The sequence below is a fragment of the Colossoma macropomum genome, unplaced genomic scaffold (genome assembly GCF_904425465.1).
Source record: "Colossoma macropomum unplaced genomic scaffold, Colossoma_macropomum, whole genome shotgun sequence".
Classification (NCBI taxonomy): domain Eukaryota; kingdom Metazoa; phylum Chordata; class Actinopteri; order Characiformes; family Serrasalmidae; genus Colossoma; species Colossoma macropomum.
Window position 1 is genome coordinate 37,778,609 of NW_023494805.1, and position 16,111 is coordinate 37,794,719.

Below are 16,111 nucleotides of genomic sequence, written 5' to 3' on the forward strand. Positions count from 1 at the left end.
CAGAAGTGAACTGTGCAAACGATCAGAACGATTAGGTCCATAGAACACATACAAGATATAAGAAGCGCTAGATTAACATGCTCACACAGAAGATAACACTTCACTGCTCCTGGTGATACGTAGCATCAAATACATTAAACAAATCTTGAATTATTCAGGTATAAAGCTGAGCACATAAAAGGCCTTTAAGTGCACTGTTTGCTGATTTAGGACTATGGGGTGGAAAAGGCACTGCATCCACTAAAGCTAAGTTTAAAAGGCTATCATGTGACACAAGTTAAATCCAAACAGTCGCCTCCTTACACATAATATTTCAACTCAGCTGTTCACGCTGTTATGGGGTTCACAAAGGTGTCTTCAGGGGGATACTATTGTTTTTTTCCAAAGTTCATTAAAATTCAATGATTAAGATGTAAAAAAAAAAAAGTGGTTTAATGAGAAACATGGTGTTTTAGAGAATCTTACCAAATCAGAATGGTTCACAGTGGTGGTGATAGGAACCAGACGTCTGAAGAGTTTAATGCATCTTAACGCTCCTCCACAGAATGTTATTACATGATGAAAGATCTTACATGAATATGCTGTTTTACGGTAGTTTTAGATAAAGTTTTGGACTAAAATATATATTTTTAATTTGCTGATGGTGAAGAGGTACATTCAGGGCCTTATGAGGCAAAACAGACCCCAAAGAAAACATTTTTTTTTCAGATGTAGCACTATTTTACCATCATCAAAAACACACATCGGTTCACTGGTGGTTCTAGATAGTAGGTAAAACGGCTATATTTATGTTGTAGACACTGTGACGTCTGGTTCCTATCACCACCACTGTAAAGAAATCTGAGTCTGTTTCTCTACAATGAAGCATTTCACATCACACCACTCTGAATGACTTTGTTTACATCTCAGCCATTGAATTATGCAGAAATTTTGAAAAACCGCTGGAATTCTCCTTCAATCTCCTAACTTCAGAGCCAAGAAAAAGTGAGGATATTGTTAATCATAAAAAAGTAATTTCTTTCTTACCATTTCTCAGCTGCTGTTTTTGAAAAAAAATATATATTATAATATTTTCTTAATTTTACAGGAAGTAAAACTGCTTTGGACCACAGCTGCCCAAAATGTGGCCTGCAGGGCAAAGTTAGCCCACGAGGATGTTTGATTTGGCCCGCCTGAACATTCCTTGAGCCCCACCCTTCTTACCACCTGAAAGTAAGTTCTTTGCTGTCGTGACGTGATGCTGATTTGTCCAATAGCGAAACTGCTCAAACAGATCCAGTCTTCTAAGGGTTAACTCTTAGAAGACACAGTCAATGTGGCCACAAGATCTAAACCTGGTCTTCTAGAACTGCTGATGTTTGGAAACAGACACGGTTCTCAGCTGGTCCACTCCAGCAGGCTCCATAGCTTCTCTTTGGCAACTGGATCTCCAAACTGTGGTGGCAGACAAACAGGAGTTTTATGTACACAACAAACAGTTCAGTTTTTGAGACATTTCAAGAACTTTAGGGTCACAATAATTTTATTCAACCTTATTCAGCTTAATCTGAAAATACCAGCTGGCTTTTACACTGTGTGCAGTTTTTATCACAAGTGGAGCAATAGATATGCTCCAAAATTGCTTGGAATGGAAACTATTATCTTTTCTCACGTTAAAAGTTTGACGAAAAATCAAATTTAAACAGCTTTCCACCTCCCCAGATGAGGTCCATCAGCCGAGACATCCTGCTTCTTTAGTTTAGTGCTGGAGCTACGAGGCTAACCTTCCTAATACTACTCAATAGTCACCCAAATCCTTTCCATAAACACATCCCCAACACTTCTCTCAGCCTCCTCAGAGTGCATCCAGGTCTTCATTAAGTTCGCACAGATGTGATGTGGTTTAAGACAGTGACCAACTGTGAGCCATAAAAATGAACAAAACACCCCGCAAAATCTGACCCCCTTTAAGATTTTGGAAATCTTTAATCTAGCTGAAGGAAGCAACATTATGTTCACAACTTCTGTTGACCTGGATGCGCTGTGAGCAGGCTGACTGGTTGGGTGACTATTGACTTCTAATGTTTCTTAGCAACATTAGCCTTGTAGGTCCAGCAATAAAGTATAGCCACAAAACTCGGACACCAAACATGTCTTGGTGGATCGACTACATTTGGGGTAAGTGGAAAATTGTGTGAATGTTTGCCAAAGTATCCCTTTTAATGCTGTTGTGAGCAGGAAGCGTACTGGGCATAAAGGATGAATGGTCACCTTGTGTCTGAGCTCCTCATGCAGTCCGGCTCTGCTGCTTTAAGCACCTGCTCTGTGTCAGCCTCCGCATTCACACCAGCATCAGCACCGCTCTCACTGATCACTGCTCGGAGTTCACGGAGCTCATGCTGGGTGCTGGAGATGCCACTGCAGGCAACACAACATGTGGTTCAATCTAGGCTGCACATCTTATGTTTGTCTCTCACACACACACACACACACACACACACACACACACATGCATATATATATATATATATATATATATATAGATAGATAGATATATATATATATAAAATTATTTGTTCTTATTGTTTACTACAGAAAAATATCTTTGTATTTTTGAGCCAAAACGTTACATTACGTTACATGTGATAGTACAAGCTATATATTTAGGATTTATTTTATATATATATGTGTATATATATATATATACACACGTGTGTGTGTGTGTATTATATAAAAATGATGAAAAAATATTAAAGATTCTACACTATTTCTCGGCCACTGTTCAAACTGAAGCCAATTTGTGACACTGACCATGTTGAGGCCTTTGTACAAAAAAGGTCATACTGTTTTAGCCTTATCTCTTCTACTAAGGCTTGTGTTCAGACGACTCTCAGGTGGCTCTGATCTACTCATCAGAGGCTTTCATTACTGTTAATGGTCAGAGTCAAGTGCCAGCTTCAAGTCAGAAATTCTGAAATTCATGTAAATATTTCACAGATTCTGCTTTTCATCATCATGAGACCTTTATTAAATTAGAGTAGAATGCAAAAGAGAAGCATTTTTATTATATATGTATAATATATGTATATATATATCACTGCTGTCGGAATTTTTCAGTTTTTGACAGAATTTGAAAATGTCTGTTACCCTTTACATCGTGTGTAAATTTCATGAAGAATGGACCAAAAGAAACGGCCTAACTTGACTGTCTGGTTCCATTGACTTACATTAAAAGTAAAGTAGGTTTTTTCCTTTTCCTGTAGCTGAAGTTACCATTTTGGACATACAAGGTTTTGTTTCGACAACAGCGATATATATATATATATATATATATATATATATATATATATATATATATATATATATATAATATGTAAAATAATATGTATAATAATTTTGGACCATTTCTGTTGGTCCGTTCATCATTAAATTTTAACACAATGTAAGGGTAACTGCAACTTCCAAATTAAACGTAAAAGATGTACGATATAGATGGAAAAAGATTAAAAGTAAAAAAGTAAAAATGACAAAAATGGAGAAGGTTTTTGCACAACAGTGACTATATATACATTTTTTAACTTTGTGTAGTTGATTAGTTGGTGATTTCCGTTCCGTTTGTAGAGCCTATAAATAAGTGCAATCTTTTCTATTGTATACATTTTGAACTAACCATAGATTAGGACGACTGTACAAAGGGATTAGTGAAGAAATAAAAAAAATGTGAGAACAAAAGAATGAAAACTTGTATAATTCCTGCACTTCAAATAATATTCACTAATATTAATTATCGGTCTAGGGCTGGTATGAAGGGAACTGAACAAAGCAGCATCTGACCTTCACTGGATGGAAATATCTGAGTGGCAGAGCTAAACCCTCAAGTCTATCCATCAAACTTCAACCACATCTAAATGCATATGTGCTTCCAACAGCCTCGTATGAAATATGTCCTGCATTCTCCTGAGGGCACAGTCAGCGCCAGTTTGTCCGCATAATTCACATAACGGTTTAACGTTACTCTTCATTGCCTTGAGGACAATAAACATTTGAATGGAGTCATTTGTTCCCCAGACTCAGGCCAGAGGACAATGCTCTCCTTCCAGCCTCTGCTTCCCCAGCAACCAACAAAACAGGTCATGTGGTTACATTACTTCTTTGTTTCCTCCAGCTTGCTGATCTGGAGCTCTCGGCCCTCCAGGATTCTTCTCAAAGACTCGATTTCTCTCTGTTTGTCCAACAGCTCCCTCTGCAGGCGATGGTTGGTCTCCTCTAGGGTCTCGCAGTAGGCCTGTAACAGGAGCCACAAACTGTTTCAGTTTCATGTCCAGTCTGAAGTAATGGGTATCCTGTGGCTAGCTAACCTGATCAAATCAAGCAAGATCAGTCCAGCCAGCTCATAGCAACAGTAATAAAACCTTAAAGGGGAATTCTAAGTTTCGAAATAATTAAATGGTTAAGCTGTAAACAAAGTCATTCAGAGTGGTTTGTTGAGAAAAGTTCCATTGTGGAGAAACTGAGTCAGGATTGTTCACAGTGGTGGTTATAGGAACCAGACATTCACCTCTAAAAGCTCCCTCACAGCAAGTTATTACATGAAATGGTTATTAATTCACTGCCTGATGACTGAGACACTGTTTTATTGTAGTTTTTAGATGAGGTTTGGGCCCAAAACATATATTTATAATCCATTTATGGTAAAGAGGTACATGCAGTGTGTTCAAAATAGCCTCCGAAGAAAACTTACTTTTTCAGATTTACTACCATTTTATCATCATCAACATTACAAATAAAAACAATGCAATATACTTATATTGTAAACAGGGTGACCCCTGGTTCCCATCACCACCACTGAAAAGAAATCAGAGTTGGTACATTTCTCTGCAGTGAACCATTTTACATGAAATCAGACGTTGTTTACATCTCAACCACAGAATTATGCAGAAATGTTGAAAAACTGGTGGAATTCCCCTTTTTCCTGCTTAGGTGGAGTCCAAGCAGAGCTGTATGTAGGCATATTTCAAACAGGAAGATGACACAAGTGGTCAGTGTAGGTCAAGTGGTACACTGGTAAACCACATATTCAAAAACACAAAGATAAATCACTAAATCAACCACACGACTCCGGCTAGCTGCACACAATAAATGAATGCTACCCTTCCGCATTTTGGTTTCCATTCATGACAACATAGAAGTGTTCCTCATCAGGATATTCCCATAGTAATCATTTAAAAACATGCATATACCAATATCAAAAAGTGTACGTATTGGAAATAACAGTGGTCAAATACCACTTATGAAGATAGAGGTTCTTACCCTGCTCTCTTCAAGACTGTCGAAAGGACCAGGTGGGTCATCCAAGCACAGGAACCCTCTTACTGCCTCACTGGGAAAAGAACAGACAGAAGACATCATTCAGTGTAATAACTGTCAAATCATTTACAATGAATTTCCATCATTGTATTGGTACCTCAGAGGTCGGCAACCCAAATGTTAAGAAGATCCATTTTGTCCTTTCAACAAAAATCAAACCACATTGAGAGCCACAATATTTAATGTCCATTTTACCATCTTGGCTGTAAATATGTCTCAGTTTGTGCTGATGTGCTAGTACAGGCTAAAAATACACAGACTTACTTTGCTCTGCTTTAAGCTTTAGCTCAGCTATAGCAGCTTTTCTCACATCTCCGGCAGGAAACTTTTGCACAAAAGTAGAACAGTTTCTTGTAAAACGTCTCTCAGCGTTCGACTTTTTACGAGGCTGAAGTCACCTTCTCATTCGCCAGCTTCTTTGAATTTTCCCGTGACACCCTAAATGGTGCCTGAGGCGCCAGAATGTAACCGCAGCACCATTTAAGGTGGAACGGGACAATTCGAACAAAAAGCTGGCGAAACTTCAGGTTCGCATCTTTTTAGTGTTTCTCGTTGCAGATTAAACAGACCGGAGTGATTAAACCAGCTGGAGTGTTTATAAATGCAAATAAGCCAATTTGTCTCCAAATTATTGATGTATATTAGCAGTTCTACATTAACTCCAACGTTTAAGACCATTTATTGTTAAACTGTGTTGAACGATCAGCAGAGCTTTATTTTACTGTAAAGGAGGATTATTTTATTTTTACCTACAAATCTAATTCAGCTGTGGAGCCACAACAGGGCAGCAAAAGAGCCGCATGTTGCTGACCCCTGGTATGCCTGAAGAAAACAGCGCCAGAGAACTGCAATGTCTTCTGGGTTTCTCAAACGCTAGAGGGCGCTCCGGAGCGAGTCCAAAATGAATGGGTTGATATGGAGCATTTGAGTAAAATCATAGTTTATAAATGCTAAAACATTTTTAATGTAAAAGAATACATTAATTTCACAGAACAACATAAACATTTTAACACCACTGTTATAGTTTAAGAGCTTTTAAACTCGGGTTATAGGAGTTTAAAACGGCGCCTCGTATTCGTTCATGATGTCTGTGAGCGAGAACAGCCAATGAGCTGCTCTGCTCGCCAGCCAATCATCATGCTCTAGCAGTAAAGCCCGCCTCCTGCTGCCCAAAACCCGTTTGCTGTAGAAAAAAGGAAACATACAGGTAAGATTTCTGTTTTTTGAGTGAAACACATCCTTCTACTTTCTAAAATTAGAGAAACGTTCTGGGCGCGGGATTAGAAACTATTTTAACTTTTTGTTTTTAGCCATTGAGCTCCATTTGCTCCCATTCATTGAGGACTCACTCGCGGGCGCCCTCTGCTGTTTAGCAGTCCTGTTTTTGATATAACGGGGGGAACAGGAAGTGGCCAGGCTCCTCGTAAACCGGTTCTGACAGCGCAAGTATCTGCAGGTAAACCTGTTTGACTACTAACAGCCGTCAGTTTCAGTACTCCTTTAGAACGTGCCCTCAAGAACTGGGCCTTGATATTTACTCTATTAGTTCAAGTGAAGTTTGTTAGATGAGAGGCGAGGAACTGAGGAATCAAGTGGACATTAGCAGAAGAACTTGCCCAGAAATCACTGCGATCTGATGTTATTCCCTTTTCAAAGGACAGACTAGGCTGTTTATAAGCCATAGCAAGAAAACACCCATCCATCTTTCAAGCTGCTTATCCTCCTGGGTTGCGGGGTGCGCTGGAGCCCATCCCCACGTTCAACGGGCAGTAGGCAGGAAACGCCCTGGAGAGGTCCATTGCAGGACAGACACATACAATACACATTCACACACACACACACATACATACTCAGGGGCAATTTAGCATCTCCAACTGGCCTGACTGCATGTCTTTGGACTGTGGGAGGAAACCTTCACAGACACCGGGAGAACATGCAAACTCCACACAGAAAGGACGCTGGTCACCCGGCCGGGGAATCGGACCCAGGCCCTTCTTGCTGTGAGATGACAGTGCTACCCACTACACCAAGCAAGAAAACACTTCTATAGCATTAATATTTCAAAACCTTTTTCTACACTCGATTTGCAGTACCTGCTAGAAAAACCAGCATATCATCAACCTTGCATCTCCATTTTTGTCGTTTACTTTTTTCCATAATTTCATAAAGTTTCCATGAAGTTCCTGTTACCCTTTGCATTGTGTCAAAATTTCATCATGAACGAACTGATTGAAATGAGCCAAAATGATGTGGGAAACAATCTTGTTCCATTAACTTCCAATTAAAGCTAAGAATGTTTTTTACCTTTTTCTTTAAAAAAGTTACCCCTTTGTTGATGGGAGGTTTTGTTCTGATCATGACCGTGTGTTGTGTTTTGGATGCTGGATATGACCAAGCTGGGTGTCCAGCTGAACCAGCACCAGACCAGCATAAACCAGCACCGGACCAGCATAAACCAGCATAGACCAGCTTAGACCAGTATTGGATGTAAGCTGTTTTTCCAGCAGGGATGCTCATGCTGAATTTATGTAGCATCTGTTTGCAATGACCGGGGATACAAGCTAAAGGCTACACAGCCTGCAACAACAAAATAGATCATTCATCAACGATTACAGTCAGACACAGCAATTATTCACAAGATGTACATTGTACTGCATTACAAAGCTTGCAGGACTAGCTGATTAGCACACTGAGGCCTCATCTGAGTGATTAGTCAAAGCTGGCGAAGGCATGTTAAAAAGTTCTGAAATGGGCTACAGGTCAGCTGGACTCACCCAACACTGCGGGGAGTTAATATAATAGAGAACATCATGCTGTTTTCAGCGCTCATATTGTGAAATGGGCATATGAAACATGAATGAATAGCTTTTGTTTTCCTTTGTCCTTTGTTTTCATCAAGTTTTTTCTGCTGGGTGATCAATCAGGTCTCGACTCACAGTGGAACTGCTTTGCTTTGTGTGCACAATGAACTGAACGTCTGACACACCTACAGCACTGCGCAAATGTCAGAGACCTACGGAGCCCTGCTATAGATCAAAATAATGTGTGGCCATGACTTAGTAAAGTGTGGGAATGAGATCATTAAGTTGTGGCCACAACTTAGTAAGGCATGGGAACGAGATCCTAATGCGTGGCCACGTCTTAGTGAGGCATGGGAATGAGATAATTAAGCCTTGACCACAGCTCAGATAGGCATGATCTTGTTCCCATGCCTTAATAAGTTGCGGCCACAACTTAATTATCTCGTTCCCATGCCTTACTAAGTTATGGCTACAACCTAATTATTTCATTACCATGCTTTACTAAGTTGTGCCCATGACTTACTTATCTCGTTCCCACGCCTTACTGAGTTGTGGCCACGACTTAATTATCCCATTCCCATGCCTTACTAAGTCATGGCCATCACTTAATTTTCTCATCCCCATGACTTACTAAGTTATGGCCATGACTTAACTATTTCGTTCCCACATCTTACTAAGTCATGGCCATGACTTAATAATCTTGTTCCCACAACTTACTAAGTTATGGCCATGACTTAATTATCTCATTCCCATACCTTACTAAGCTGTGTCCTTGACTTAATTATCTCGTTCCCACGCCTTACTCAGTTGCAGCCACGACTTAATTATCTTGTTCCCTCACCTTACTAAGTTGCGGCCACGGCTTAATTAGCTTGTTTCCATGCCTTAATAAGTTGTGGCCATGACTTAATTATCTCGTTCCCATGCCTTACTAAGTCATGGCCATGACTTAATTACCTTGTTCTTACACCTGACTAAATTGTGGCCATTACTTAATTATCTCATTCCCATGCCTTACTAGGTTGTGGCCACGACTTAATTATCTCATTCCCACACCTTACTAAGTTATGGCCACCACTTAATTATCTTGTTCCCAAGCCTTACTAAGTTGTGTCCACAACTTAATCATCTCATTCCCACATCTTACTATGACACATATTTCTTTTTGTACAGGATGTCACTAGCAGGGCTCCATAGAGACCACCCTTCATTTATTTACTTTCCAGTCAAAACAGCCAACAAGTGCAAGTTATTAATTTTTCAACTTCAGGAAAAAAACAGAAAACATGTTTAACAGAAGCCTCAACGACTTCATACAGAATCTTATTTTGGAGTGTTTAGTGTTTCCACTGTTCGCCTTCACTGTGGCTTTCATTCTTTTTCAGGAGACCTGCATTCAGTTTTTCAAAGAAATCTGCAGTCATGTTTGTCCACAGCTCCAAAGTTCAGTCTTAGAAGTTGGTTACATTTTCTGTCTCCCACAGTCCAAGTAATTAATCACATTCAGTGGTGTTGAGGTCCGGACTCTGGGGTGGTCAGTCCATTGTTGAGCTTCTTTGTTTGATGTGTCCGTCTCCTTTTCTCAGTGAGGTTCTTCTTGATCAGCTACACATCCTTTCAGACCCACAGCGCTGAGTCGTCTCCTCACAGTGGAAGGATGGACAGAAACACCTGTGGATGTTTTCAGATCTGAAGCAGCTTGATTTTCTCCTCTCTCTCAAAGATGAAAGCTTTCAGTGCTGTTTATGTGATGGGGGCAGTTTTGGTGTCTACCAGGTCTTCCAGGTGGTTGTTAGGAGGCCCATTTTCTCTGTAGCTTTTAAGCACTTTTTGTATGTCAGATTTGGAAACTCTTGTTTTTTTTTTCACTTATTTTCATTTGACTATCACCTTTCTTATCTAAGATTATCTTCTATCTAATCTCCTCTGAGATACCCTGTACGTAATGACCTTCTGACTGGGACTTAAATAAGTGAAAGGTGGACACCGATTTCTGCACAGTACTGTATTAAACATCTTACCCTCTGGGGTCTGAGGGCATTTTCTCGATTTGTGCATACCTTCTTAAATTCTCCTTTAAGGGCTCTTCATATAACGATACTCATGGGTTTCATATCAAATTGCCCTGTTATCTTTGTTGCTACTTTCCAAAACGTCAGCAGCTAAAGTACGTAAACACTGTACACGCCATTTCACACGTGTCTCCGATGTGGACTGAATGAAGAATGAAGGGTTTCAGACATGATGGGTCAGTCTTTAGTTATTTCCTGAGAGTGTTCATCGGTCAGTTTCACACAAAATGTCGACAGACACACAAATTCACCAATTACACGCAGTGAGAGGCACATGACGGGTATCTCGGGCCCCACTTCACAGGCTCATAACTCCGGATGTGAGTCACTTATGATCTCGTGCTGAGATGGAATGGAAAGGGTGACTCTACAGATTCGGGAAATGCTTGAACTGTATTTCTGAGCTGTATTATCACAAAGGCAGAGAAACTGATACAGAAACATCCAATTTGACGCGTGAGCGAGTTCACGGACCCCAGAGGGTTGAACTCGGCTTCAGATAGCTATAAAGGCTCGTCACCTGTTAGTGATGTCTTTATGGGCGACCAGGTTCTGGAGGAAAGCCTGCAGGCCCAGCTGTCTCTCTTCCAGGAAGTTCATGTCATAATTGTCTTTGAACCAACGCTTGGGCGGCAGAGCAAGTCTGAATTTGGGGAAGATCTCTTTGAGCTGACACACACACACACACACACAAAGAAGATCAGTGTGAGGCAGTGACTGTGCCTTTATTACTCTACTGTCACCTGACCCATACCACTTCCTCCTACCTTGTCATTAAGCCTGGAGAAGTCAGTGTATCGTCTGAAAATCACCCAGCTCTCGTCAGGCGCCCTCCTCACCAGTATCTTATAGACCTATAACAGACAGAGATGAATTCGTCATCTAGTTAACGATGAATAGTTAGGAAAGTTCAGTTTTACATGGATCATGATTTTCACAGTCAGTCGTTTTCCAAAGCAACTTTTTGGTAGCGTTTCAAAAATAGGTTTGAACTTCCACGTCTAACATCATGTGCGCATGACTGTTACACAGACCCACTTCATTTATTTTCAGAAAGGTTTGAGCATGACAGAACTGCATTCTGAGACAGAGAAGAAGGTATGCCTACTACATCTTCTACAGCAATTCAATTAAAGTACAGGCATCAGACTGATATGGTGGGAAATGCTGGAACCAATAACAAATGAAAAAACTGATTTCTATAATAAATGAGGCCTGAAATATCACAAATATCTTGTAGCATGTAATTAAAAGCAAAGGTGAAGTAGGTCAAGTGACAACAGTACATAGCCTTAAAACAGCTAGCTTTTACAATGAAAGGATAAGTATGTGCATTTTACTATAGTTTTACATGGCTGTCTTAACCCCTTACCAAGCCATGTTTTATTACACACTTCTATAACCTAAGAAAAGCTCCATTAGTTTGCACTGAAGTCCCTGTAGTTACTGAATAATAAGACTTAGTATGTAATAAGCCTGGAATGTTAAGGGGTTAATGGTGAATTACACTGATATTTCTTCATAATTCAGTCATCAAGTAGTAAACAAAGTCATTCAGAGTGATTTGATGTGAAATGGTTCATTGTAGAGAAAGTTACTGACGTCTTAACAGTGGTGGTGATAGGAACCAGGAGTCAGGATGTCTACAATACAAATATAGCCATTTTATTTACCATCCAAAACCACCAGGGAACCTAAATGTGTCTCCTGAATGTGTAAATGTAATGTTGATGATGCTAAAATAGTCGTGAATCTGAAAAAATACATTTTCTTTGGGGACTACTTCGCCTTACAATGCACTGCATGTACGTCTCTGCCATTAATATTTATTTAAAAAATATATTTTAGACCAAAATCTTACCCCAAAACTACCATAAACAATGTCTCTCATGTCTTTTAAACTCTTCAGACATCTGGTTCCCATCACCACCACTGTGAACAACTCTGACTCTGTAAGTTTCTCTAGAACAGAGCATTTCACACCAAACCACTCTGAATGACTCTGTTTGCATCTTAAAGGTTCAGTCATGCAGAAATATTGAAAAGCTGGTGGAATTCCCCTTTAAGTGATGTGTTTCAGGACATTTTAAAGCTTTTAAAAGAAAGAAAATTGTGTTAAAAAATAAAAACAAGGCATCGCACCATCTCTACTGATTTACCACTGTATTAAGGTTTTTATATCAGATGGACGACACCTTTAACTCAGAACCTTACCGTAAACTTGGCCCTTTCCTCCATGACCTCATAGCCAACTAAGGTGGCTACAGCCAGTCTGTCCTGCAGACTCTCTCTACTGGCTCCACTCTCCGAACTGTTTATCCTCCTCAGCCCTCGCTTCACCCATATGTTCTGGGACGATGCATCAGAGCTGGCGGAGAGGTTGCTCAGGCTGGAGGTTCTCCTGTACGCGAGTCTGGAGTGACGGACAGATGGACACCTTTCCACGGGGTAGGGGACAGGGACAAATGGGCCAGCCATCACTACAGCTTTAAGGAAGAAATTAAAGCGTTGTTATAAAGGAAATCTTTTCTTGAGTAGGAGTACAAAAGTACTCAGCCAAAAGACGTCCACAAGTTCTGAGTCCTCTTTAGAAGAACAGTGGAACTTAGTACATTCAGAGTCTGTTAACATAGTTTGTTAGGTGTTATTTTTCTATTTTAGGAAGTTTTTACAGCTGCAAAGTGAGAAATTACTACAAATTACTACACTGAGGCCACAAATTACTATACTGAGGCCATGAATTAATATACTGAGGCCATGAGTTAAGTTTTGTCAACTTGCAGCCTCAATATATTGATTTGTGGCCTTAATATTGAAATTTGTTGCCTAAATATAGTGACTTGTGGCCTCAATATATAAATTCAGGGCCTCAATATAGTAATTTGTGGCCTCAATATAGTAGTTCATGGCCTCAATATAGCAATTTGTGGCCTCAATATAGTAATTTGTGGCCTATATATCATAATTTGTGGCCTCAATATATAAATTCAGGGCCTCAGTATAGTAGTTTGTGGCCTCAATATCGCAATTTGTGGCCACAGTAGTAGTTCATGGCACCAATATAGCAATTTGTGATCTCAATATAGTAAATTGTGCCCCCAGTATAATAAATTGTAGCCTCAAAATATAACTTGTGGCCTCAATACATAAATTGGTGGCTTCACCTTATTAAAACGTAATCACCATGTCATCTTATTGGCTCCATACAGAAATGTTAGCAACAACAAAGCAGTCCAGAAGATGAACCAACACAACAGAATGAAATTCAACCCAGGAAAAAAAAAGAATTAAGCTGTAAAAATGACGTTACAGTGAAACTGAATTAAAGCAGATTCCTCTCCTCATAAACATACTCGTGTACAGTTAACAGCATTAGCTTCCATTAGAAAATACATCAAATCAAAATTGTACTTAAGTACATGTAAATAAGGCAATACAACTTGTTTTAGTTAAAGATCAACGCATTTGAGGTATCAGAATCTAGCAGGTTGCTTACCAGCAGCAGATTAGCTACGGAGGCTAATCAGCGATGTTCGGGAGAGCCGGAGCGAAATGACCGTTAAATGGCCGAGTTTAATGCGAGATTGTTGGTCCAAAATCAGCTGACAGCTTCTGCCTTTACCCCACCCGCATTCCGCCCCCTCTTCTAGGATTGGCTAGTCGCACCCCTGCTTCTGCGCTAGGATTGGCTAGTAGTTCATGCTCGCAGGCCAGCCCCGTGGAATTGGCCAATCGTAGCGGAGTTAGCGTGACGGTACTAGCCAATCCAAGCCAAGAAGGGCGGGACGTGTGGGAATACGGGTGGGATAAGAAGAACCCCGACATACTCACACAATCGCTGGAGTGTTTTCATTTAGAGGCGGGACAGTGAGGTCTCAGTATGATTGACAGCGAACGAAGCCAATCAGATCATGGGAAATATCGCCCTCGCTAAAAAACGGTGTGAAATATTTATTTTGATTGTTTAGCTTGATGTATTCGGTTCATGTTGGAGCCATGCAATAAAAAAATCAAGCAACTCACAAGACCAAAGCCTCCTTTAAAGGGACACTCTGACCAAAATTTAAAATTTAACCATGCTACATCTGTTGTATATCTCCCCTTATCCGACAGTAGCACCACAGTAATTTCTAGAGTGTGATTTTCCAGTTTAAAGACAAGGAAAACCACCTTCTGTTGGTGTATCTTACAGGTGGGAGGAAAAAATTCTCAGCTCCTTTAGCGTGGACTTGTGGTGGCGGAGTGTTTTGATAGATAGGCCTTATGTTATTGCGGTTGTATAACTGTAGTAACTGTTTTCAAACCATCATTACGATGGAGAGAGCTGATAACTCAAACTCCAGAAATGATTTGGCACATAAACAGTGCAACAAGCCAAAAGCTAAAGCTAGCTTGGTATCTGGCTATCTAGATATCTTACCACTGTTTAGCTTCTTTTCGCTGACTTAAAGTCAAAAAACAAAATGTGCATTTTATACTGAATAAAGATAGAATTGCTATTTTGATTTTATTTTGTTCAATGACAGAGCGAAGAGTTAAGGCACTGATGCTACAGTAACACTAGCTTGGTTGAATGTATTAGCCTGTAGCGTAGTAGCTAAGCTAGCTGTCTGGACTGGATGACACAACGGAGGCTACCAAAGATTGTATGATGTAGCCTATTTTGCGTAATGCATGCTGGGTATTGTAGTGAAAGAACATTGATGAAAAAATGAAATCTGTATAAAAATTAATTTGTCAAACCAATGAGGTTGAGGGATACAGTGCTGCACTACACAATACTGTATAACACAGCAAATAACACACTAAGCTGTAGTGTTTATGACAGACCGCCCCTGTAAGTATAATAGTGGGTGATCAGGTTAAGATATAAAATATTTTATTATACACACATCATCTAATCCACCCATCCTTCTGGGACACTGGAGCCTATCCCAGCTGTCATTGGGCGGAAGGCAGGATACACTCTGGACAGGTCGCCAGTCCATCGCAGGACAGACAGACAGACATACACATTCACACCTAGGGCAGTTTAGCATGTCCAGTTGTCCTGATTGCATGTCTTTGGACTGTGGGAGGAAACCAGAGAACCCGGAGAGAACATGCAAACTCCATACAGAAAGGACCCTGGTCACCCGGCCAGGAATCGAACCCAGGCCCTTCTTGCTGTGAGGCGACAGCGCTCACTGCGCCACTGTGCCACCAAATAGTTTATCATATTTTTTATATTCATAAAAACACAGACAAGGCACAAAGTTAAGAAAAAAGCTAATAGGACACTTTTTCTATATCTTTTCTCATATGTATATTATTATTATATTAAACGTTATATATTTCTTTTTTTTCCCACTATATATAATATGTTATAGGGGGAGCTAATAGGGGTACATAGGGGGAGCTGGAGATTCCCAAAAATCTGCTGAAGATTCCCTGAAGCCTATGACATCATGGGAATTCCCAAACCCTTTAGGCTCACTGTAATGCCAGGCCTAGGTTAAAGCTAGCTCAGGTGCATTACTGTATTACCACATTAACTGAAAGGCTTGGTCAGACCTCTAGCCTTAATGTGGAGCTCTGGTTTGTTCTGAAAGTGTTACGGCTCTGGATAATGTGATGAAACACTGGGTCTAACTGTGGGTCACAATCACAGATCAGACCAGCTAAAGCCGATAAGCCGCTGTTATTTTTATCTGACGGAGGCTGTTTGGCCAGGAGGTCATCTAAAACAAGAATTCCAGGAATGTCTTTCAGGAAACTCTCCTCGCTGGATTTAGTTGTGAACTCTGAATTTGACAGACTTTGCTTCGTCAAGTGTGCCTTCATTATTCATAATATAGATGAAAAGTATTGTTCATTGTGGAGATATATATTATTTGGTGAGAGCTAAATGCA

General features: G+C 40.2%; 1 protein-coding gene across 1 annotated transcript; it reads right to left on the reverse strand.

The window, feature by feature from the left end:
* Window positions 1-912: 912 nt before the first annotated feature.
* On the reverse strand, window positions 913-13,835 carry LOC118826159 (sorting nexin-16-like). The gene is made up of 8 exons (XM_036597046.1): window positions 13,716-13,835; window positions 12,434-12,705; window positions 10,987-11,073; window positions 10,740-10,888; window positions 5,290-5,359; window positions 4,128-4,264; window positions 2,251-2,397; window positions 913-1,434 (listed from the first exon to the last, which is right to left on the reverse strand). The coding sequence occupies exons 2-8, from the start codon at window positions 12,695-12,697 to the stop codon at window positions 1,329-1,331; spliced, it is 960 nt and encodes a 319-aa protein (XP_036452939.1). The 5' UTR covers window positions 12,698-12,705; window positions 13,716-13,835; the 3' UTR covers window positions 913-1,328.
* Window positions 13,836-16,111: the final 2,276 nt, after the last annotated feature.